The sequence below is a fragment of the Vigna radiata genome, chromosome 7, assembly GCF_000741045.1.
Source record: "Vigna radiata var. radiata cultivar VC1973A chromosome 7, Vradiata_ver6, whole genome shotgun sequence".
Lineage (NCBI taxonomy): Eukaryota > Viridiplantae > Streptophyta > Magnoliopsida > Fabales > Fabaceae > Vigna > Vigna radiata.
In genome coordinates this window covers 40,084,913-40,108,839 of record NC_028357.1, presented here as the reverse complement: position 1 = coordinate 40,108,839, position 23,927 = coordinate 40,084,913, and the positions used below count along the sequence as shown (strand labels likewise).

The window sequence follows — 23,927 nt, the reverse complement described above, 5'->3', positions numbered from 1 at the left end:
GGAATGTGTGATATCCATGCACCAACTTGAGCGGGGGTGTTAAGATATGCTAAATATTCTATTAAAGGATATTAGACAATCAAATATTGTGTTAGTTATGATTTAGATATTATTTTAATTTGTGCAGATTTGTGCACCTGTCATTTCTTTAATAGACGAAGAATTATAGGATCCTTATATGTATATATATGGTACTCTACTCTTTGAAATAATACATCAGAATTATTCTTTAAACCTTTTATTAGGGACATCTAAACTTGACTTCATTATCACTTGTATTCTCATTACGTTGCGCAAACTGTATAAATTCTTCTACCCCTCTCTTGTACTCAGCGTCGATGCGTGGTAAATTAATTCAATGTTGTTCCGTACACATATTTACTGAAATTGTTTACACAATTTCACTAATCTTGAATGATCAATTTGATCGCTTTTTTATTCAAGGTGTGACTCTATCCTATTGAAGAAGATTTACTTTTTTTAATTTATTAAACATAAATTTTAAACAACATATCTAAAATTTCACGAAATTTTGTCGGCATTTCGCATTGGTCTTCAAGCTACACGAAATGAAAGTGATTATAATCACAATCAAATATGAATCCGAAGATCAATACAAAACACAACTGTAAATTTTCATGAAATTTAAGACATGTATATTAAAATTTATATATATTAATAAATTATGAAAAAATTATTACTCTTCTTAAATTATCCAACCGGACAATTCAAGATTCAATATTTGTAAATTAATATTATCATCTCCTTTCTATTCATTTTTAAAATGTACATTTGATCAAAAAACTCTGGAGATAGTAAATAATTTTTTTATTGAATCTCAAATGGGAAACTAAGGCTAACTCACAACAACAATATATTCAAGCAAACAAATAATTACATAAGCAACATACAATATATTTAAACAAACAATATATTCAAACAAACAAATAATTACATATGCAACATATACAATATAATTTAGCACATTCAAATGCAACACCATCCATTATTTATCATCAAGTATATCAAAATGGAAAGCAACAATACATATAATTTTCAATAAATATATCAATCTAAGACAAACCAAAATGGATAGAAACCAAAATAGAGAGGGTTTGAACAATTTACCATGGCAGGCAACAACAATGCCAGCAACGATGGCAGTGACGGTGACAACGACAACAATGACAATGAAGGGAGCAACTAAGGTGACACCCAAAAAGTGAAGGAATCATAACAGCGACGAAGGCACCACCCAAAAAGTGAAGGAATCACGATAAAAACCATATTTTGACTTTTAGCTGGAGAATATCCGACAAGAGCTTCCATTAAATGAATAATAGATTGAGAACCTAAGGTGACACCCACAAAATGAAGGAATCGCGACAGAGTGGTGGCGACTGAAGTGGAAGGAGTGCTTGAAAAGAAAACCTACATACTGAAATTGTTATGCAAAAAGATATTGAAAACCATTTCCAAACCTACATTATAACATCAACACTTTAACTCAAATAACAATAATTGTAAATGCAAAGGAAAATTAAAAAAAATAAACTTACGTGTTTTTTCAATAATGACGATTTTATTGAAGACGTGTTTGATATCAAGTACACCAACTCAACAAATTAATACTTTTCCCTTTGTGTTTGAACAATCTAAATAAAACGATTTCGTTTATTCAATTGAAGTAAATAACTCTAATTTAATATTCGATTAAAAAAATAACTTTCAAATATATATATATATATATATATATATATATATATATATATATATATATATATATTCAAACGTAGTATATTATTAACCACATCATAAAAAATTTAAGGTCGTTAGTGTCTAATGATTAAACCCGTTTGAATAAAATTAAAAAAAAAACATATTTAACCATAATAATTATGATAAAACTATAGCTAATTATATAATATTAATAAAATAATTATTATAATATTAATAAAAAATATAATTATTTTTATAATGATAATATGAATTATATTTTATTTTATATTAACTTTAATCATAAAAATAAAATTATAATATAATAATTTTATTTATTAAAATACTTTCTTTTATCTATCTTATCCATGGACTCATTTAACTTTCACAACTTTTCTTTTAATATGTTAGAACGTACAATCTCATTTTTACCTGTTTATTTTCTTAAATCCATCAAAAGTAAAATAAAGGATTTCCTGGGAAGAGTTCTACGTACTTCTAGTTTTAAGGATTGCGCCACCGAGCACCGTTTAACCGCCCACCGAGCACCGTCTAACCGCCCACCGTCCACCGCCCACCGTCACCTCCAAGGTTCGTCCTACATGATCTTGCCTTCTCTCATTCTCTAATGCACGAAATTCCCATGAGTTGAAGAAAATGAGAAAATACAGTGTGCAGGCATTGCTACTGACATTCGCTTCCTTCCTTTTACTCATCCTCCTATCCCCATCCATTCCTCAGCCTCAGCTATACCATCATTTTGCTGACAACCGCAATTTCTTTGGTAATTTCTTCTCCAACGCTTACGAACCTGAGTTTGAGACTACAAAGGTTTCATCTTTTGAATTGTTCTTCAGGCATTCCCAATGCTCCAAACGTCATATCAAATTTCCCATTCATGGTGATTGGCCTCATCGGCCTTGTGCTTTGCCATCGTAGGAGCTATTTTAACATCAGGTAATTTCCTTTTCTCAACATCAATCATTAGCTTATGTGATTAATGTGTGTGGCGTTAGTTTGGAAGGTGAACTATGGGGTTGGAAATGCTTTTATGCTGGTGTCACTTCAGTTGCTTTTGGCTCTTCATACTACCATCTTCACCCAGATGATGCTTCCCTTCTTTGGGACAGAATACCAGTGAGTTTGAGTTTCTCCTCAGCAATTCCATTCAATTCAAAGTTAAGGAAAACAGCCTACAAAGCTAATTAAGACGAATTACTTTTCCTTTTTATCATATTCTAGTTTCACAATTTTGATTCTTCCATTCTTGTTTGGTTGTTGGAGATGACTGTTGCTTTCGCTTCACTATTGGCAATCCTCATCATTGAAAGGATTGATGCGAAGAAGGGAACACATGCAATTGTACCTTTGATTATGATTGGCATAATTATCAATGTGTATTGGAGGCAAGGCTATTTCTTCAATCCTTTATTTGCACTAGTTCTTTGCATTATTTGGCCATTTACTCAGATTTTTCTGCATAGTTCACTAACCTGAAACAATTGAGCTTTGAGTTTAATGAACTTAAGCTCTCTCTTGCTATTTTTCTCACCAATTGTTTTGCAATAAAGGTTCTTTGATGACATCCGTTTATATATTCTAGCACAAAGTGCAGCATGCATTGCTATACCTCTCATGGCTACTTTATTGCCTCCAATGTACACACATTCACCATATTGGCTCTGGGCTTCAGGTTTGTAGTTCTGGTACTGTGAAAAAGTTGTTTCGATGTGTTGCAGATACTCTTTTCAATTACCCTGAATTTCAATTTGAATTTTGGCAGGATTTTATCTTCTAGCTATGCTCCAAGAGACTACTGATAGGGTGATTTATGCATTCACTTTTCATATTGTCAGTGGTCACACTCTTAAGCATTTATCTGCTGCAATGGTTCCTGCCATCCTATCACTCATGCTTGCAAAGAGAAGTGTTTACTCGGATAAGCTTTTGCATGTATGCAACACTTAGCTCCATTCAGTACATAATTGAATTATATGGATGATTTCAAACTAAAATTTCAGTGAAAAAGTGCTAACTTTGGGTCTGTTTTTTTGTTTTCACTTTCAAAATTGTAAAAGAATAGCAGATAAAAAAGAAGAAACTGTATTTTAAGCATCTTGTTTCTCCAAAAAAAAATGTAATTTTTTGCTCTTTTTATTTATACTTTTTAACAATTTTTATCTTAGTAAGCAATTATGATATCATTTGAATTATTACTTAATTTATAATGGAAAGTACGATTTTAGTAGTTCCTTAATTGTTACCTCCATAGCCTCCTATTACAAAGGATAATTTTCCTTGTGACTAATTTTGATCTCATGTTGTTGACTTGGTTTGTATGCAGGCAAAGTCTACTTAAAGCATTTCCCAGGCCAAGATTAAATAAGGAGTTCATCATTCTCCTCCACTTAGAAAAAAAAAAAAAAACTTATAAAGGATATTGCTAATGGATTTAGAGTATAACACAAGTTGCAGGAGTTTGTTAAATATTTTATATTTAACTTTAATATTCTGTGTTTTAGTTGTACAATAATACAAAACATTTATTGTAATTAGCTTTTTATTTGTGTGGTTTCTGATCTTCAATTTATATATAATTGAAAACTCAAATTAATGCCAAAAAGGCATCTTCTACGAGATTTTTCAGCAAGACTCAACAATGGGTGGATATTCAAGATACCAGTTAATCACAAAATAGCCGAATTTTCGTTTGTCATGCGTAGATTTTCTGTCATCAATATAATGTTATGTAATGATTTGAAGAATTAGTTGCAACTTTAGAAGCAATGGACTAGTTGCACAAAGCGGTTTCATTTTGATGTTTGAAAGGAGTGATTTCATTAGTTTTATATTCATTGTATATGAAATATTTGCATAAAAATGAGACTGGTCAAATTGTCATGCCTTTTATCCTATATAATCTGAACAAAATCGACTGTATTAAACTTTTAAAAACTATATTAAATTAAAATATAGTTTCTTTAATTAAATTGAATTGAAAAATAGACTTTTATCTTAAAGATGAACAAAATAAATTGTACTAAACTTTTAAAAACTACAATAAATTTATTAAAAATTATTTTAGATGAATTGAACTGAATTATACTTTGTTTTATTAAACTAAATTGTAGTGAACTGTAGTATAAACTAATACACTTTAACCTGTTTCTAAATTACATTATTTTTTAACCAAATTGCAATATTTTTTAACCAAACTACTTTTTAATTGTGCTGATTTTTTTTTTTCAAAAAATCTTAAGAAAAAGAAAAATTATACTAATGGTCAATTTGAGCCATTTTTTCAAAAATTGATTAAAAAAACAAAAAATTCCATTTTAGCACCACGAATTGCTTAACTAAATTATTCAATTCGCTTAACTAAATTATTCAATTAAATATTGAATTTCAATTTAAAAACTTAAAAAACTAGAATTTATTAATTTCATTCATACATAAAAATTAAATAAAAACACCAATCTAATCAAACTAAGTAGGTAGGAAAAATTTGTTTCTATTCAAGGACATAAATTTTCCTATAAACAAGAAAAAAAAATAGTACATCTTTAAATATAAGTTCATTATAAAATACAACTTATTAACACGTCTCCATTCATCTAAATTAATAGTCCTTGAAGATTTCACTTTATCTTGATAAGTTATTTCAACTAAAAAAATCATCATTTTTAAAAACTGAAAATATAAACTAAAAAAATTATAATTTTTTCATATAAATTCACCATATTTTAAATTTATTAAGCTCTTGAAGATCCTCGTAAAAAAATATAGAGAAATATATTTCTTTCAACCAATCTTGTATTCAAATAAGTACTTTTACTATTTTAGACATTAGACAACTATGATAAAGACTAATCATTTTTCTCCAGTACAGAACGCACATTCTAATGTTATGGTAGAAATGAAAATGTCTAACACCTCTTGAGTCATGTTCGTAAGAATAGAAAGTGTAGTTGAATTGACTTTTTATCAATATAAAACAACATACTCAACTGACTTTATATAAAGTTTAAGATCCTTTTTCAAATATTTACGAAGCTTTGATATATAATCAAATTTACATCTCCTAGCTTTTAGTTAGAAACTTTTTCCATGAAGATCATCATCTCCATCATCTAGTTAGGATTTTTGTTGGCTACTTTGAGAGCTATCAACAACTCCTTGATATTGAATTTTGGTTTCAATTCACTAACTATGCTAGACTCAAATATATAGTCAATAAAGTAATTAACAAAATCCAACTTACTTTTATATAAAACACAACAACAATTAATAATAAGATAATTTCATTAGGATTTTTCCAATATTTCTCATACTTATCCTTGATCTTTATTGACATCAATCTTATGCTCAAATCATTACTCTGGAATATTGTTGAATCTTTTTATCACTGGTGACATAAGAAGAATCATAAATGTGTATGATAGAATCATAAAACATATGTAAAAATGGTAGAATAAACCTCACATATTCTCAATCTTCTTTTTTAATGACACACCACCATTATTTTTTTACCATTTCAACACCAAATTTCTTATCTTGAATATCTAGTAAGACAAAGGAATCTTTATACTTCAAGGTTGTCTCTAACATAAAGTAAGTTGAATTTAACCTGGTTTCAACATCAAGGAAAACAAGACCTGTATAAGAAATTTTCTTTTGTTCAACACAAGCTTTGGATCTAACAAATCTTGGTAAAGATTAGTTAACTTTTTACTTGGTATAAGGAGACAAAGGAATAAATATGATTAAACATAATAAAAGTTTCAAACTGTATTTTGATTAAATTTACTATAAATAATTTAATAGTTTTCACTTTTAGTTAAGACTATAATTTGGTTAAAAGTGAAAAAGTCAACAAATCAATTCAAAATTTACATTTGTTGATTTTAAAATTTACAATAATAATTAACTTAATAATAATTTTTACATAACCGATTATAAATGTATTTCAAAAGAGAAGTGAAATTGACATGTTTTGATATCATTATTTTAAATTTTATTAATTTGTTACTTTATGTATAATTATTAAATTTGTTTTTATAATTTTTGTATATCATTCTTATTTATTAATTTTAATATATCTTTACTTTTATCTTTTACTATTTGCATTGTATTTTATTTACCTCGAATAAATTTTTATAAAAGTTAATTTGTTAAGAATTGATTTTGTTTGTTGGAAAATTTTATAAAACTACTAGATTAAATTTATCCTATCTAATTTATTAACTAGTGATAATACTGAGTTGTTTTAGATAAACTATGATAATTTGATAGCATCATTAACAACTTATCAACTTGTTATAAAAATTATTTAATGTTACGTTATAGTAATTCAAAAACATAAAACTTAACATATGCTAACATCAATAATCAATAAATCGGTAAAACTTACAACACATCAAATGACCAACTCGACCTTATAAGTCACTTTATAATAACATTGAATCGTAAGAATGAATATCAATATATAGAAAACAAATTTAAAGGACAGTTTGGCTCTAAAAAAAGTAAATTTGTCTCATATTTATATGAACTAATATGTGCCTTTCATTTCATTGGAGATTCACATCAGGTTTAATCCAAGAGGCATGCACCAATATTCAAACATAAGTGAGCCAGCTATGGCTGATATCTATACAGCAAGAAGCAATGTAATAAAGTTAACTTTTCCATATATATAAGGTTTATACTTCAAGCATAACAACCTAGCTATATATCCTACATGACACAGTACCACATTACAATGACCTTTGTCATCATCCTCAACAACAGCAGCAGCAGCACTGACGATATCATCATATGAAATTAACTATATTTTCCACTGTTTTCATGGTCGAATTGCTCGCAACTAACATCACTCAACAAAGTATCATCCAAGGCAGGTAATGAGATTGACTTAGATCTTACTCGGACCTTACTGTTGCCGGTCGAGAGGAGCACCGTACGAGGTGGCAGGTTAGTCCCTCTGCGCTCTGCAATGGAGGGGTTAGACCCTTTGAACGCTAAACTAGACTCTTCCCTTACCAAGGTGTGATTAGCCAAAAATGCCTCTGGAGATGAAGATAAACCTTCTTTTTGAAGTAAAGGGCAAATCTTTGAGTCAGACGCATCTTCATCGTAAAAGGGTTTAGAAGATGGAGGCAAAGGATCAACATTCATGTGGTGATTTTCCTCTACAATGTTCATATTGGAGGATGTGAACCCTTTCATGGTACTTCCAGTAAGCTTCCAAGTCAATCTCACCCACCCATTTTCCTTAGAAGGGAGACAGTTTTCTGATCCAGCCTTGGACAAAGAAAAGGGTGGAACAACCCCACCAGAAAGTGCCTTGTGAAAAATTCCAAAGTCCAAATCATAATCCTCAACTCTCCGGGGATGAATTCCTACATCAATCTCCATTGTTTCAACGTTCTTCACCTCTTCATGCCTGTGAGAAAGAGCAACCCAAAACTCCTCAGGCTCTTCATCCTCAATCACGGTAACTATCTCCCCAGTCGCCCTCTCATATCGAACAACCTGAGCAGCTGCATGACGCGCCTTGCAACACATCACCGTGCCGCACTCCTTCCCAACCCACACATATAAAGTACAAGAAACATGCACAATAAACGCACCACGCGAATCAAGCGCGTGGGCGCAAGGGTTGTTGACCATCTTCGGAACAAGGTGAAGAGGGTCGTAGGGAGAATGAGGAGCCATCCTATACATTCTGAGCACAGAACTAGGACTCGGGGGCGTAGCGTGCACGCGCTTCTGACACTGCAATAGCTGACAAGCGAAACCCATGTTCGGATTGATGATGCCACGCGCGTTCTTGACGAAGTGAAACGCGTCCTCGAAGCTCTGGTTCTCCCTCCACATGAGATACGCGATGACCAACGAGGTGGAGCGCGACACGCCCTGGCAGCAATGTACGAGCACGCGCCCACCCTGTTGTCGGACATCCTCGAAGTAATCGAAAACGTCGTAGAGAATGCTTGTGATGTCCTCCGAGGGACTGTCCCGCAGCCATAGCGTTTTGTAGACGAAGTCGCTTTTGAAATACTCGGGGCAAACGAACCCCACGCAATTCAGCACGTGCGTTATCCCGTGCCGCCGCAAAACCTCCTCGTTCTTTGCCACCGTGTCACTTCCCAAGTACACGTGCTCCGCAATTTTCGAACATTCCTTGTCGTAGAAAGCCAACTTGTCTCTCCTAAGCTGAAAAACTTGACCCGTACCCGAACCCGAACCCAAATTTGATGATCCTTTGGTGGACCCTCTTGGGGTCGGTGGCGGAAGCCAAACCTCGAGATCGTCGCTGCCGGCGCTCGGCCACTCCTTCACGCTGTCTTTCCTGATGCAAAGAGGCTGAAGGGATCGCGGCGGTTTCCGGACCACCGGAGTCTGGTCCGTCCAAGAAACTGATCTGGAATGTGCTCTCCAGTGAACACCGGTATCGGCGTTGTTACTCTCTTCTTCCAACATGGGTAATCGACAAGACTCGATTTTTTTTAACTGGGTTTCAAACCACCAACCCAAGCAATAATGGGTTGAAAGCAAAAAGCAAAAAGCAAAAAGCTTTGAAAGGGTAAATGGTAAATGAGAAATGTTGTGTTTGGTATAAGTTGGAATTTTTCTCACCTGAACTGATTGATTGTGTCTCACTCTCTGACTTGATTCTTTTTTCTTATGAATCTTGCAGAAGAGAAAAGATGATGCAGAAGGAAGTAAAGAAGAATTTAGATTTTGCAGAAATGGAAAAAAAGGTGGGATTTGATGGTCATGGTCTTTCAGTTTGACCAAAAAGTGCCACCTCAATTTGGTACACTTTTTCTCAAATATAATAATAATAATTTACCTCTTTATAATCTGCATTTATTGTCAAACATTTTTAATTGACTTCTTTTCTCCCCTATTAATTTTGTTACCAGTTTTAATATAACCATGAAGATTCAATTTTAATGAGAACTAAAAAACCTGTGAAGTAAGTCTTACGGAATTTTATTTTGTTCAATTGTTTATTTATGTATATAGCTGTCATTATCGTGTTTCTGAAACAGTTTAAATATTTTAGCTTTTTTTAAATCTCGTAGTCAAACTATATTAATTGTCTTTGTCAGCATATGTTACAAATGAAAAAAAAAAGTTTGACCGACCGAATACTGGTTGTTTGTTCTAGAATATGAATTTGAATGGTTTTGTTTTGTTTATAATATGTAGAATTCTTTTTGAGCTATCAACATTAATAGTATATCATCACATTAAAAGATATCATATATTCCTTTTGTCAAATTATATAAATTATCAATGCATACTTGGACTGAAGTACGCGCATAAATTGTGATGTTAAATCAGATCCTACTTTAGTATAATGTTATATTAATAAGAAAAGAAAACTATAATTAAATTTGGTCTTCGAGTTTCTTATGCGAATTCATTGAAAGTAATCAACTTTAGTTTTACCATGATAGTAAAGGAACTGTTTTTTTATGTATATATTTCATTTCCAATATATTTAACTGCTCCGTTTAATTTCCTAATAAGTTAATAACGTTCCGTGAAAAATAATCACGAAGAAAATAAATAAAGTAAAACTTCAATCGTTTCATACAAAAATGTGGATAAGTAATACAATTTTGTTAGTTTAAACCTTTTGCACTGTTACATCGCCATAATTTGATAAATCAATGGAATGTATCCAACTTTATAGTAGAATGAGCGAAGCAAAAATTACATTGTAAAATTTATGAAACATTGATAATTAAAAAGTAAAATGTGTTGCAAGAACGACAAAAATATAAAGAAATAGATTTAATTTCTATAAATTTATTTAAATAATTATGTTTAGATATATTACTATTATATATATATATATATATATATATATATATATATATATATATATATATATATATATATATATGTGTGTGTTTCGGTTGAATTTTTTATGTTTTTATTGTTCAATTTTCTTCAAGAATGTAATTCACTTCAATGACTTAAGACACTATAATATTCAAGTTAGAAATATTTTATAAAGAAATATTTATTTTATTAGGATAGATTCAAGTTCAAAAAAAATAAAAAAAAAATATGTTTACCTGTACATTTGTGGCAACCAAACCTTTTAACTAATTATTAATATTTTATATTTGTAAAACGTAAAACAATATGATCCATTAATACTTTCGGACTCCTATCAATATATTTCGTATATATAATAAAAGTTATATTTTCTTTTGGCTTTATGAGTGGAAACAATATTAACTTAGGTGCATTAAATATATGTGATTATAATTTTAATATTTTTTAAATTAAGTTTACTTGAAATATTTTTAATATAATTAATTTCATTTAGATAGGATAAAAAATATATTTTATAGGTTTAATGTCTCAATAAGTTCTTATTTTCGTTCAAAATTTCAGATAAGTCCCCTTCTTTTTCGGCATCTCAATTGAGTCCTTGTTTTCTTAAAATTGAATCAAATAAAACCTTTCCATCAAATTGAGATATGTTGAGCGTGTAGTTTTTTATTACGTGGTATTGAAAATGTAATTGAATTGTACTTTTTTATTTTTTGAATTAAAAAATGAAGTATACTCTATATATTTCATTTTTTAATTAAAAAATTAAAAAAATATAATTCAGTCACATTTTTAATGCCATGTAATAAAAAACTACACTGTTAGCCTATCTTTCTTAAGGGCGTCGTTTCAATTTGACGGAAAGATCCTATTTGATTCAATTTTACAAAAATAAGAACTCAATTGAAAAAGAAAGGGACCTATGTGAGATTCTGAGCAAAAATAGGGATTTATTGAGACATTAAATCATATTTTATATCAGAAAAATTATATATATAGAAAACTAGTTATATGAAAATAATCATAGATTACGAATTTACAGATTTGTTAAAATAATTTATTTTTAAAAAAATATTTACAATTTTCAGTTTTTGTCCCGAACATATAGCTGATATTTTTCATAAAAAAATAAAATCTAAATTAAATTATTATTTTGATATATATTATAGGTATTTTTAAAACATATAGTGACAGTAACTTATTTTTAAAAAATCTTTACAATAGGACAATAGGTAATTAATCATGGTTATATATTTAGAATTTAGGATCTAAGTAAAACATATTTACAAATGTTTCTCAATGAACCATTTTTAACCACTATAGTTCGATGAAATAATTTATCTATCCATTATTTATAGATAGTGCTGGTTTATAAATAAATTTATTCAATTAATTTATTAAAAAATATAAAAATGGATCATATTAAATCCATGTAATTTTTTGAATGGTTGATAAGTTTTCTATTACTTCTCAAAAATAGATCATATTATCTTTTTTAAATGTTTTAAAAGTATATTTTTAGAATTTGCTTACAATAAATATATTTTTAAAATTTTTTGAAAATATGATTTTTATGTTAACATGAAGGATAAGTCAATCTAAAAATATTTTATAATACATTATAAATTTATAGTTTAAAAAGGTTCGTGAGTACATATTAGTGCAGAAAGGACTTTAGACGTTAGTTATTTTGGGTTTTTAACGTCACTTTCCGAACCAACGTCTTTACGTTAATGAGACGTCGGATTTTTGCAGGTGCGACGTCGCTATAGACATCGGTTCAGTGCAAAGCTCGACGTCTATAAAGACATCAGACATTGCACTAACTGACGTCTAAGGACACTCTAGACGTCGGTTTAGTGACACGTACGATGTCTATAAAGCCGTCACCAGAATGGACCTAGACAACCCCCACACATCAACACGAGGTTTTCCAATGTGTTTTGTCCTCACTCGCACATTTTCCAGGAAAACTTCCAGAAGGTCACCCATCCCTAAATTACTTCAGGCTTAGCATGTTTAACCATGGAGTTTTTATGGGTTAGTCTACCGAAAAGCAAATGCATTTGTTGATATGAGTAGCCAAATTAATTCCTTTAAGCTATCCTTCAACCGTATAGTCTCATACATGTATAGTCTCTAGATCCCTCTCATTCCGATATGTTCGATTCTTCCATGTGCCCTTTCCATTGGAAGCCTGCTAGGAGTCGCTCCTTGTCCGTGCCTCTTGCACCGACGATCACTCCCTGCCCTCGTCAGTGTCCAGGTATCACAAGCCCTATTTTTACAATACTATAGACGTCGGGGCACCTGCTAACTGATGCCGATATGGCCAACTTATTTGCGAAAATGTCACCTGTCATTAATATATGTCGTGCTTACCCTTAACCGACGTCTAAGGGATGACGTTAAACAACGTTTTTGCACTAGTGACATTAGATGTATTTATTTTATTAAAAACATTAAAAATAACATCTCAATTTTAGTTGAATCAATTTTTAATTTAAGATTTTAAATATTGATTTAATGGAAACTTTGTTAACAGTTTTAGTTTGACTGGTTATCAATAATAATATGAGATTATTTGAACGTTTTGTTATAGACAGAAAGAATTGAAGATCTTTGATAACGTCTTGTGTTTTTGAAGGAAAATGTATGTGTCTAGCTACTTGAGAAATTTTATTACCTTCTAATGCCACTCTTGTATGATTAATAATTAGAATGTTGTAAAATACTTGATTTTTTAAATAATACAATACAAAAATATTTTTTAAGCTATTTTTTTATTTAAGAAAATGTTGACAGGAAGTTTTACCATCCTTTACAAAATTATGTAACAAAAATAATGAAATATTTGAAAAGTAATTAAGGCTTTAAAATACAAACAACATAAGTATATTGTAAAAAAGCAGATATAAGTATATGTAAAATAGAAAACTAATAAAAAATTACTGTCAAAGTAAAAAAAACATTATCGATGACATGTAAAAATAAAAATTTATTTAATTAAAATTTGTTGGAGTGAAAAAGAAGATAACATATAAAAAAGCAAAACAAATTTTCTATACAAAACTAACTTTTGAAGGAAGATAGAAAACAACAGTACAGAATAAACTAAAATCATCTCATGCACTATAATATATGTTTATAGATGATTTCAAACATTTTCATAAGTTTTTTCAAAAAAATGGTAAATGACACCTGTTTATATTTATTTGATAAATATTATAAAAGTAAAATAATCATAAAAAAAGATAAATTTTTATATTTTAAAAAAATATTAAATAAATTAAAAAATTGTGTTAAAGTACCATTTAAAAAAAATTATGATCACAATTAAAAAGAATTATGGTCACATATAAAAAATTAACTTTTTCAGCACACATATAAAATTATGGTCACAATTAAAAAAAATGTTAATTTTTTTAAATCAATTCCATTGGTGGAAGTATATAGCATTTTAATATTTTCTTCTTGCACTTCCAAAATTTGCTTTTTTATCTTTTTTTATTAAAAATCAACTTTCCAAAACTGATTAAAAATTTTACATGATTAAAAAATAATCAAAATTTTAATCAACTTTTAAAATTCAACAAAATTTTAATTAGTTTTCAAAAATTGATTACGAAAATTCTTTTAACAAATTTTTGAAAATCAGTTAAATGAAATTTGAAAATTGAATTTCAAAAACCGATTAAGATTTTATTTTAAATCTTTTAATTTAGTTTTTTGTTTTTTATTTAATAATAATAATAATAATAATAAATTAAAATATATTAAGAAATTAAAAACAAAATATAATCTTTTAAATTAAAAAACAAAAATTAAAAAATTATATATTTTAATTTAATAATAAAAAAAACTGAAAACAACAAAATTTAAAAATATATGTTAATCGTGATTGGAAATATGGTTAATATATTTATTTTATTTCCAAGATTAACAAATTTTTTTAAGGTTTATTTTTTAATACATTTCATTTATTTTTGTTTACTAAATAATATTCATAAATTATTAAGTTTTTTTTTATAAAAAATCATTTTAGTATATTTTTAAAATTTTTATAATTATAACAATAATTTTTATTATTAAATTAAAATAAATTATTTTCTTAATTTTGATTTTTAATTTAAATTATTAAAATTTGTTTTTAATTTTTAAATATGTTTTATTATTATTAATAATAAATAAAAAACAGAAAAGAAAATAAAATAATTTAAAACACAAAGGAAATTTTAACCAACTCTCGCAAAGAAGTTTTTCTAAAAAAATTTTGTAATCAACTTTAATAAACTGAATAAGAAATTTTCTTATCCGACTTTCGAAAATCGATTAAAAGGTTTTCTTATTTTGAAAACCTAAATTCTTTAATCAACTTTCCAAAATCAATAGTTAATAATGAAAAAGGTTAATATTGAAATTTTGTAATAACATATCTAGGGAGAAGTGCTCTCCAACATAAGTGTAAAACCAATGTAGTTGTGCAGTACATTAATCTTAGTAACTAGAAGCGCCAAAACCTGGAAGTCCCAGCCCAATCAGGCTTTGAATAAGTGTAAGAAACAGACGCACAAACAGTTGGCGTGCCTCTTCATGACTGTAGTTGTTGCGTTCATAGCTATAGAGAGAGGTGGTGAATGAATCGGGGTTTGGTTTGGGCGATGCTGCTGCTGCTATGCCTTTGGAAACCCCTGAATCTGATATGTATCAGAGCAGCATTGGCGCACACCGCCTCGCCTACCGCTCTCACATATCCAAGTTTGTAAAAGCCGGTCTCATCAACCACGCCTTCCACCTGTTCGACCAAATGACCCAATCCAATTGCCGCGTCTTCAGCGTCGACTACAACCGCTTCATCGGCGTCCTCATTCGTCACTCCCGCCTCCACCTTGCCTACCACTACTACCGCCACCACGTCATCCCTCGCGGCTTCTCCCTCCTCCCGTTCACCTACTCCCGCTTCATCTCAGCCCTCTGCTCCTCCTCCAATAGCCCCCCCGTCATCCAGGACCTCCTCATCGACTTGCACGCTCTCGGCTTCGTCCCCGACATCTGGGCCTTCAACACTTACCTCAGCTTCTTGTGCCGCCACAATCGCTTAGAATCCGCCCTCGAACTCTTCCACTCCATGCCCTCCAAGGGGAGAGAGCCCGACGTTGTTTCTTATACTATTATCGTTGACGCGTTGTGCAAAGCTCAACGCTTCGACGAGGCTGCTAGGGTTTGTCGTGGTTTGACTGGCAAAGGGTTGAGCCCTGATTTTAAAGCCTGTGTTGCTATTGTTGTTGGTTTGTGCCGTGGGCGTCGCGTTGATTTGGCCTATGAGCGTCGCGTTGATTTGGCCTATGAGCTTGTTGTCGATGTGATCAAGGGTGGGGTGAAGGTTAATATCTTGGTTTACAATACTTTGATTAAAGGGTTTTGCAAAATGGGAAGGGTTGACAAGGCGACGAAGATTAAAGCGTTTATGAGCCGGAATGGGTGTGTGCCGGATTTGGTTACTCATAATATACTGTTGAATTACTGTTGTGACAAGGGGATGGTGGATGAGGCCTTGTGGATGGTGGAGACAATGGAGGCGGAGGCGGAGGCGGATTTGTATAGCTATAATGAGCTGTTGAAATGTTTTTGCAAGGCTAATATGGTGGACAAGGCTTATACGGTGCTGGTTGAGAGGATGCAGACCAAAGGACTGTGTGATGTTGTTTCGTATAATACTCTTATCACAGCATTCTGTAAGGTGCGCCGTACTAGGAGAGGTTATGAGTTGTTTGAGGAGATGTGTGGGAAGGGGATTAGGCCAGATATGGTGACGTTTAATATACTTATTGATGCCTTTCTAAGAGAAGGAAGTATCCAAGTGGTTAAGAAACTGCTTGGTGAAATGACAAGGGCGGGCATTCTTCCTGATCTTAGATGCTATACTGCAGTAGTTGATCACCTGTGCAAGACTGGAAAGGTTGATACGGCTCATAGTGTTTTCCGTGACATGGTGAAGAATGGGGTAAATCCGGATGTAATCTCTTACAATGCACTTGTAAATGGATTCTGTAAGGCTTCTAGAGTTATGGATGCCATGCGTTTATATGATGAAATGCAGAGGAATGGTTTGTACCCTGATGAGGTAACTTTCAAGTTGATAGTTGGAGGGCTTATAAAGGGGAAAGAACTTTCACTGGCCTGTAGGGTTTGGGATCAGATGATGGAGAAAGGCTTAAAACCTGACAGGCATCTTTCTGAGACTCTAGTAAATGCCTTTCTAAGAGAAGGAAGTATCCAAGTAGTTAAGAAACTGCTCGATGAAATGACAAGGGCGGGCGTTCTTCTTGATCGTAGATTCTATACTGCAGTAGTTGATCACCTGTGCAAGACTGGAAAGGTTGATACGGCTCATAGTGTTTTCCGTGACATGGTGGAGAATGGGGTAAATCCGGATGTAATCTCTTACAATGCACTTGTAAATGGATTCTGTAAGGCTTCTAGAGTTATGGATGCCATGCGTTTATATGATGAAATGCAGAGGAATGGTTTGTACCCTGATGAGGTAACTTTCAAGTTGATAGTTGGAGGGCTTATAAAGGGGAAAAAACTTTCACTGGCCTGTAGGGTTTGGGATCAGATGATGGAGAAAGGCTTAACACTTGACAGGCATCTTTCTGAGACTCTAGTAAATGCCATTCAATCAAGTGAAGGTGCATGAACATTGCTCTAGTTTACGTTGTTATCCTCTCAAATTCATCACATTTTTCTTTTAAATGGGAAACATGACATAAAACATTTTCTCTGGATACAATGCACCAAAGCTTAGCAAACTCGACTTCAAACATTTTCTGCAGGTAATTACATCTGGAAATTGGTTTGTCCTACTTTTATGATGCCCATGGTGCAACCCCATACCTTTTTGTATGTCTATCGTCCCATATACTATGTGGTGTAACACTACTAACTCACAGACCAGCTTCTTGTAAAGGATCCAGACTGAGGGCAGTGCTGTAATGGTTTCTTGCTACCAATGGAAGTAGTGGCTTCTTAAACCTTTTTCTGGAGCAGTATCCAAGTTTTGTTTAATATTTTCAACAAACTGTTGAGTTGGCGGATTGCATTTGTCAATTCAAAATGGAGCATTAAGTTATTTCTGGGCCATTTTTATACATAGAGGGCTGTGGCTTTGTTTCTCACTCAGCACAACTGATATTAGTAGTAATTGATTATTTGGTTGGAATCAGTCTGGCTGCCTATTCGAATCTCAATTTTTTCTTCTGAGTTCATGTTGAAGAGGCAGGTTTGAGTTATTCTTATGTTATCTGATATTTTCGTAAATCCTTCACCAGTGACTGCTCAATTCAGACTGATTGGGAGAAACATCAATGTTGAATGCCTTATGTCATTTTATGATTCTAACTATTATGGTCCTGTTTCATCAAGATGAAGTTTGTGGTTGCAGAGGATAATTTGAACAATGAAGATTTGCATTTATTGGTGATTTAATCTTCTTGTGACGTGGGCCTAGGTCCTTGTTGCCTATTCTAGTGAGTTGTTGAACAATGAACTCAGGTTTCATACCATTCTGGAACTTTTGTTGACAGACCCTCAGCTTCTTATTATTTGAGTATATGTCTGGACATATGTAACTTAGTGGAGAATTGTGGGTGTTGAAAAAAGATTCACTAGGTAGCCTTGTTAGGCTTCAAGATTCAAATTTGTTAGATTTTGGAAACTGAGATTGGCACAAATTATATATGGCTTATAATTTTGGATTACCATACAATAATACGTAATTCTAGGATCACATTTATATACAATTTTACAAGTTTGACCTTTATTAGCATTATTTTCTGGTAAATTATTATGATGCTTGTGCCTGTGTCTGCAGCATGGAACTTCAGGCTTCTCTAAAGAAATGTTACCGTGATCATTACAATTATTCAAAGTATGTTTCTACTTTTTTAATTTCAGCACATTCATTTATTAGAGAGCTATGATATTCAGTGTGATTTTGTCGACCTTTGCCCGTGCTAACCCCTAATGGAACAAAACAAACAAAATATCGTAAGGAAAAAATGGATGTATGAATCATTTGAAAGGTTGCATAGTGTTTCAGAAGGCTGTTGAGAATCAATGGAGACTGACTGGAAACTGCAATATCTTAAGTTATTTGGTAAATTTTCACATTTGTCAGTGGACTGCTTTATAGTGCATTTATGCGAGAGACTCTGAAATTAAAATAACACTTTCTGCAGTTGGCAGTTGTTACATTTAGTTAGATAATATCATGGTGCTGTGTATTCTTTGTAGTTGTATTGAACCTAAGGAATTAAGAACATGTTCTGACTGCAACTTTGATTATTTATGTTTGATTTGGGAAGGTGGGGGAAGGGTTGATATCTGGTATTAGTCTATGAAACAAAATAAGTATATGATATCAATGTACCCTAGTTTATTGCATGCTGGTATTTCCTTGTCGATAGATTCTACCCTAGACGATGTTGAACCTTGGAACAGATTAGCTGAATGACAACTGCAACCAGCACAAAAAGCAGTTTGCAGATTGGTTTGATACACAATTGAAGAAATACAAGTAAAAGGGCCTAAGAGAAAGTACAGGTGAAGGACATAAGTCTGGATAATTGATGATTTCCCGATGGAAGTGAATCATCTAGGGTCACCATCCAACCAACTTCTGGAGTAGGAAAGAAAAATGGGAAATGATTAAGAAAATGCCATGTTGGTCCAAGTGCCAGTAAATTTATTGTATTAAGAAAACTAGTTTCAAAACTGCTACATTTTAGAGTTCGTTTGGAAAAGTGCAGTGTTGAGACTGGGTTGACAACTCTTCCATTCATTCACTCACTCACTTTCTTGACTGTGTATTAATCAAAGATTTTCATTTCAATGACAAATATTTCTCCAATGTGGTATCCCAAGCCCTTTATTCAAACATATTATTACACAAATTGTAGAAATTCCTAACCAGCTCCGTTTCTAATATAATCCCAGGCCATCAAAATGAAAGTGGGCGTCAAATTGTGTGAATATATTATAGAAGGAAAAGAAATAGATTATTTTCCTGCAGTATTGAACATCATCAGACCGGGAATAATCAATTGCGAGTCAAAGTTGTGACAAATTTACAGATGAAACCATGCTTGATTTCCTGCATTTCTTTTGTCGCAGGCTTCTCGCTGAATTTCTATTTAATCCATGTTGAAGCTTTTTACTTTTTAGATTACCGTGTATTTGGGTCCTATACTTTCTTTGCCTTCCATTGCTTAATGTTGGGCATCTAAAGAATATCAAAATCATGCCTCCGTTCTGTTGGATTTCTTTTATTTAGATTATCTAGAACATGGGTACTTGATTTTCCAAGTTGGATCACATTGTGTATAATTGAGCACCTATAAGTTTTTTCTTAAATGAAATTTGTTGGCAGCTTGGATGTATATGACTCTAATTTGACTAGGTTCATCTAATGTCGAGCTACATAATTTTATTATAAAATTGACATTCTTTCAATTAAAATGACATATTTCCCCAAATTCTCCCATTTTTATTTATTTATCGACGCAATCAAACCTATTCATCTTGTGAAACACTGCATATAAATTTATACAACCAAACCTATTTATTTAAACATAAACCTAATTAAAAATTAATACAATGAAAAATTTATCTTTTATGTGTGTTTTTAGCCCATAGAATTAAAAATTAAGATACTTAAAGTTTACCTTTTGTTTTTAAGTTGCAACACACATTCAATTTTATTTATTTGTGATGAGATTGAAACAATTTAAATCCAAATGAAAATGATAGGTATTTTTAGCTCCATTCTTCATTTTTTTTTTAATTTCAATTAAAAGAAAACTCAATTAATATATATAATATATAAAGTAAAATGTTCGATTTTAGGTATGTGTAAGCGAGTTGTTATATTGTGTACTCCACTTATTCTGAGCACATAACTTGTAATGTTTAGGAAATATGAAATTGTTTCTCTTTATTATGAGCCATGTCAAGAGGTTATATTCTAGAAAAAGGGTTATTAAAATACAAGTATCCTTAACATAAAAAGCTTATTCATTTATTGCTGAGAAATGATTTCCTAATGTTGACTCATAGCGAGTTTCTATCTTGAAGAAGCTGTTTTACATTTCTTTTTGGGTAATGACAGATAGACAATTTTTTTTACAATATTTGAACATTGTGTGATTGGTCTAAATAATATAATAATACTATTATGAACCAATCAAACAATGACACGTATGATGATGTTGTTAAAAAATTGTCTTAAGTATCTTTATCCTTTCTTTCTTAATTAATAGCAGTGTGTACTTTTGGGGTCCACCTATTTTGGACGAGACTAGGGGAAAGGTATCATCCGCAGTCTGTCTCTATATGCATCTTAATTGAGGTACAAGAAACTCAGTGCTTGGGAGTTATAACTCACAAAGTGTGTTTTCAATATCCTTTAGGAGATTTTATAATAAATTCTGAAACCTTCACTGTTCTAGAATCATGCCACCTTTAACTCACAAGCTCTTCTTCTCCAGTGCTGCTTCTGTTTCTCTACATTGTTATAACATACAGTACATCCAGATTATCTGCTATGTTCTTTTTTTTGTCTCTGAGCATTATAAATACAAACAACAACATCATAACCACTTTCTCTACAAAACATTTTGCCCCACATAAGTGGCTTATGTTCGATTCTTTGCCTTTATATGAATCATCCTTGAAGTTCACCTCAAGTCATTCCCATTCCCTTTATATACTTTAATTTTTGATTTACCTTGATTCCTCCTTAATATCATTCTCTCCCTATACCGCCCTTCATTTTCCTCACACTTCCCATGTCTCGTCGAGAAACAAACCCTCATTTTTCTCGACCACCACACCCTCAATTCCTCATAGATGATCATAATAAAGATAAACCACATATTTCATCTGGGCCACGCCAAAAACCTCGCCGTGCCCAACCACCCCCTCCGGTAATACCTGCTGCACCTATACCTCACAACGAAGATCTTCTTCCATTACGATCACAACCTCAACACGAAGACCATCTCCAATCGCAAGATCCACCACCTATTTCGCAAGGACCACGCTCAAAAAGAAGTCCAAGTAAATATCCAACAAATCAAGGTTTCCGACCAGTTAAGTCCTCAAAGGTAAATTTCCAAGAGCCACCTCCCTCTGCCCAAGCCCCTCCACCGCTGCCACCCTCCGACAATCCTCCGCTGCCACGCCGTAAGCCCCTCAGTGACCTCCGCCACACTGGTATAAAGTTGCCGGAGGAGCAAAAGTCTCAACCTTTGACATGGTTAGGTGCGTGCTTGTGTGTGATATTTTGGCTCATCATAATCATAGGAGGGTTGATAGTGCTTATAGTGTACTTTGTTTTTCGGCCACAAAGTCCTCATTTTGATGTGTCTAGCGTGACCTTAAATGCTGCATACCTTGACCTTGGATATCTGCTGAATGCTGATCTAACCATGCTGGCTAACTTCACAAACCCAAACAAGAAGGTGCATGTGGACTTCAGCTCTGTCATCATATATCTCTACTATGGAAGCACCCTCATTGCCACACAGTATGTTGAGCCTTTCTCTGCTGCAAGGCTTCAATCAAGGTTTGCAACGATCCACATGGTGTCTAGTCAGGTTCAGCTGCCATTGAGAGAAAGCCAGCGCCTTGTGAAACAGATGGAGGGCAATGGCGTGATTCTCGAAGTGAGGGGAATATTTCGTGCAAGATCCAAACTGGGTACCATTTTGAGGTATTCGTATAATCTCTATGGCCGATGCAGCGTCATGCTAACACGTCCTCCTGATGGCATTATGCTCAAAAAGAAATGCAGAACGAAGCGCTGAAACAATCGTTTAGCACCAAATTTGATTATATCATATTCTTATGTCAATGTTTTTCTTTTTAGTGCTTCAGAATTCGGGGGTTTTGGTCTTCTTAATTTGACTATTCCTCCTCCAAAAATAACATCTTCAAAGCTTAGCCTTTTTCCCCTCCCCACTACGTGTAATTTTGTTTCTTCTGGAAAACTATTAGAGATTGTTACAAACTAATAACACCATTCTTAACATGATTACGATATTTTAACCATTTTTTTAACAATTTTTTTGAAATCTAATACTATTTTATTAGTTTTTATATTTAAAACGAATCATTCATAAATTAACATACCCACTATTGTAAAATAGTTCCAACAATGAAAAGGAAAGCTTCCTACTAAATCAGCCAAAGCAAAATTGTTTACAGTTTGGTCTTTTAATTTTCTTCTACCTGATTGAAGTGTGCAGATGAGGTTTTGTTTGGCTTTAAGTCATAATATCATAACATAACATGATAGTCATCTTATTTATTTTACAGAAATAACACTTTGACACAAAAAAAAATTTACATTATTTTTTTTAATGACTATTTTATTTTTTATAACGTGTGTAAAATGAATATAAATATACGTGATCTTTATTCTATTCTATTCCAACTATCAAACCTAAGTATTATAAGTTAAATAATTATTAAAAGATTAAAACTTTTCCATTATCTAGAATAAGTGAATTCAGGTCCTTATAAATAATTACTTTCATTTATTTAAATAGAATAGAAAATAAATTCATCGCTGTAGTATTTATATAAAAATAAATAAAAAAAGGACAAAAAATGAGAGAAAATGCCAAGATAAATTGTATACAATTATTTGAAATATAAATTCAAATAAAAAAATAATTTTAAAATTTTAAATAAAGTTTAATATAAAATATAAATTTAAATAAACTTAATTAAATATAGTATCAATTTTAAGATGGTGAAATTGTTATTTTTTTTAAACAATTGAGATTGAATTAAAATCAAAATAACAAATAAGGAACTAAATTAAAATTCAGACAATGACTTAATGTGATATGAAATTAACTTCACACATGGCAATTTGTTTTTAAGAGTAAGAAATTAAATAAAAAAAAAATTAATAGTACTAACAGAAGAAATTTAATTGTTATACATTTTCAAAAACAGAAACTCAATTAAAATCAATAAAAATATGATAATATATTTAAGATTTTCAAACAAATACGACCAACCAATATTTTAAACTTTTTACATTTAAATTAGATGAATACTAAAAAAATAATTCCAAGGGAATCACAAATCCCATGTCTAAGTTTGATTGTACAATTCAAACAAAAATGAGCTACCAACCCATCTCAAGTAAATATATACTTGTGGATTAACCTTGGTATTACTCGAGTTAATTAAATGCCTAAGGTTATTGTTAACATCTATTTTCTTGTAACTCAACAATTACGTGAAGGATGGCCATTCTAACTTTTTAATTCAGG

General features: G+C 31.7%; 4 protein-coding genes across 15 annotated transcripts; 3 read left to right on the top strand and 1 right to left on the bottom strand.

Moving 5' to 3' along the window:
- Window positions 1-2,330: 2,330 nt before the first annotated feature.
- On the top strand, window positions 2,331-4,281 carry LOC106766436. 2 transcript variants are annotated; one of them, XM_022783693.1, is made up of 7 exons: window positions 2,331-2,500; window positions 2,574-2,673; window positions 2,733-2,853; window positions 2,959-3,122; window positions 3,288-3,409; window positions 3,500-3,669; window positions 4,061-4,281. In XM_022783693.1, the coding sequence occupies exons 1-7, from the start codon at window positions 2,374-2,376 to the stop codon at window positions 4,073-4,075; spliced, it is 819 nt and encodes a 272-aa protein (XP_022639414.1). In that variant the 5' UTR covers window positions 2,331-2,373; the 3' UTR covers window positions 4,076-4,281. The 2 variants fall into 2 exon arrangements, with proteins under 2 accessions (XP_022639414.1, XP_014506651.2); XM_014651165.2 differs by having other exon boundaries at window positions 2,335-2,500; window positions 3,001-3,122.
- A 2,999-nt stretch (window positions 4,282-7,280) lies between these two features.
- LOC106766435 (protein-tyrosine-phosphatase MKP1-like) lies at window positions 7,281-9,308 on the bottom strand. Its single transcript, XM_014651164.2, has one exon. The coding sequence runs from the start codon at window positions 9,199-9,201 to the stop codon at window positions 7,540-7,542; it is 1,662 nt and encodes a 553-aa protein (XP_014506650.1). The 5' UTR covers window positions 9,202-9,308; the 3' UTR covers window positions 7,281-7,539.
- Window positions 9,309-15,042: 5,734 nt separating this feature from the next.
- LOC106769147 (pentatricopeptide repeat-containing protein At1g13040, mitochondrial) lies at window positions 15,043-19,723 on the top strand. Of its 11 annotated transcripts, none has more exons than XR_002668731.1 (4): window positions 15,043-17,270; window positions 17,415-18,132; window positions 18,452-18,736; window positions 19,081-19,720. XR_002668731.1 is itself a non-coding variant. In XM_022783692.1 (3 exons), the coding sequence occupies exons 1-2, from the start codon at window positions 15,254-15,256 to the stop codon at window positions 18,472-18,474; spliced, it is 2,040 nt and encodes a 679-aa protein (XP_022639413.1). In that variant the 5' UTR covers window positions 15,043-15,253; the 3' UTR covers window positions 18,475-18,508; window positions 19,047-19,717. The 11 variants fall into 11 exon arrangements, 5 of the variants coding, with proteins under 5 accessions (XP_022639413.1, XP_022639411.1, XP_022639410.1 ...); XR_002668733.1 differs by having other exon boundaries at window positions 18,023-18,132; window positions 18,452-18,508; window positions 19,081-19,718; XR_002668732.1 differs by having other exon boundaries at window positions 18,023-18,132; window positions 18,452-19,723.
- A 1,184-nt stretch (window positions 19,724-20,907) lies between these two features.
- Window positions 20,908-22,650, top strand: LOC106766433. The gene has a single exon (XM_014651163.2). The coding sequence runs from the start codon at window positions 21,426-21,428 to the stop codon at window positions 22,443-22,445; it is 1,020 nt and encodes a 339-aa protein (XP_014506649.1). The 5' UTR covers window positions 20,908-21,425; the 3' UTR covers window positions 22,446-22,650.
- Window positions 22,651-23,927: the final 1,277 nt, after the last annotated feature.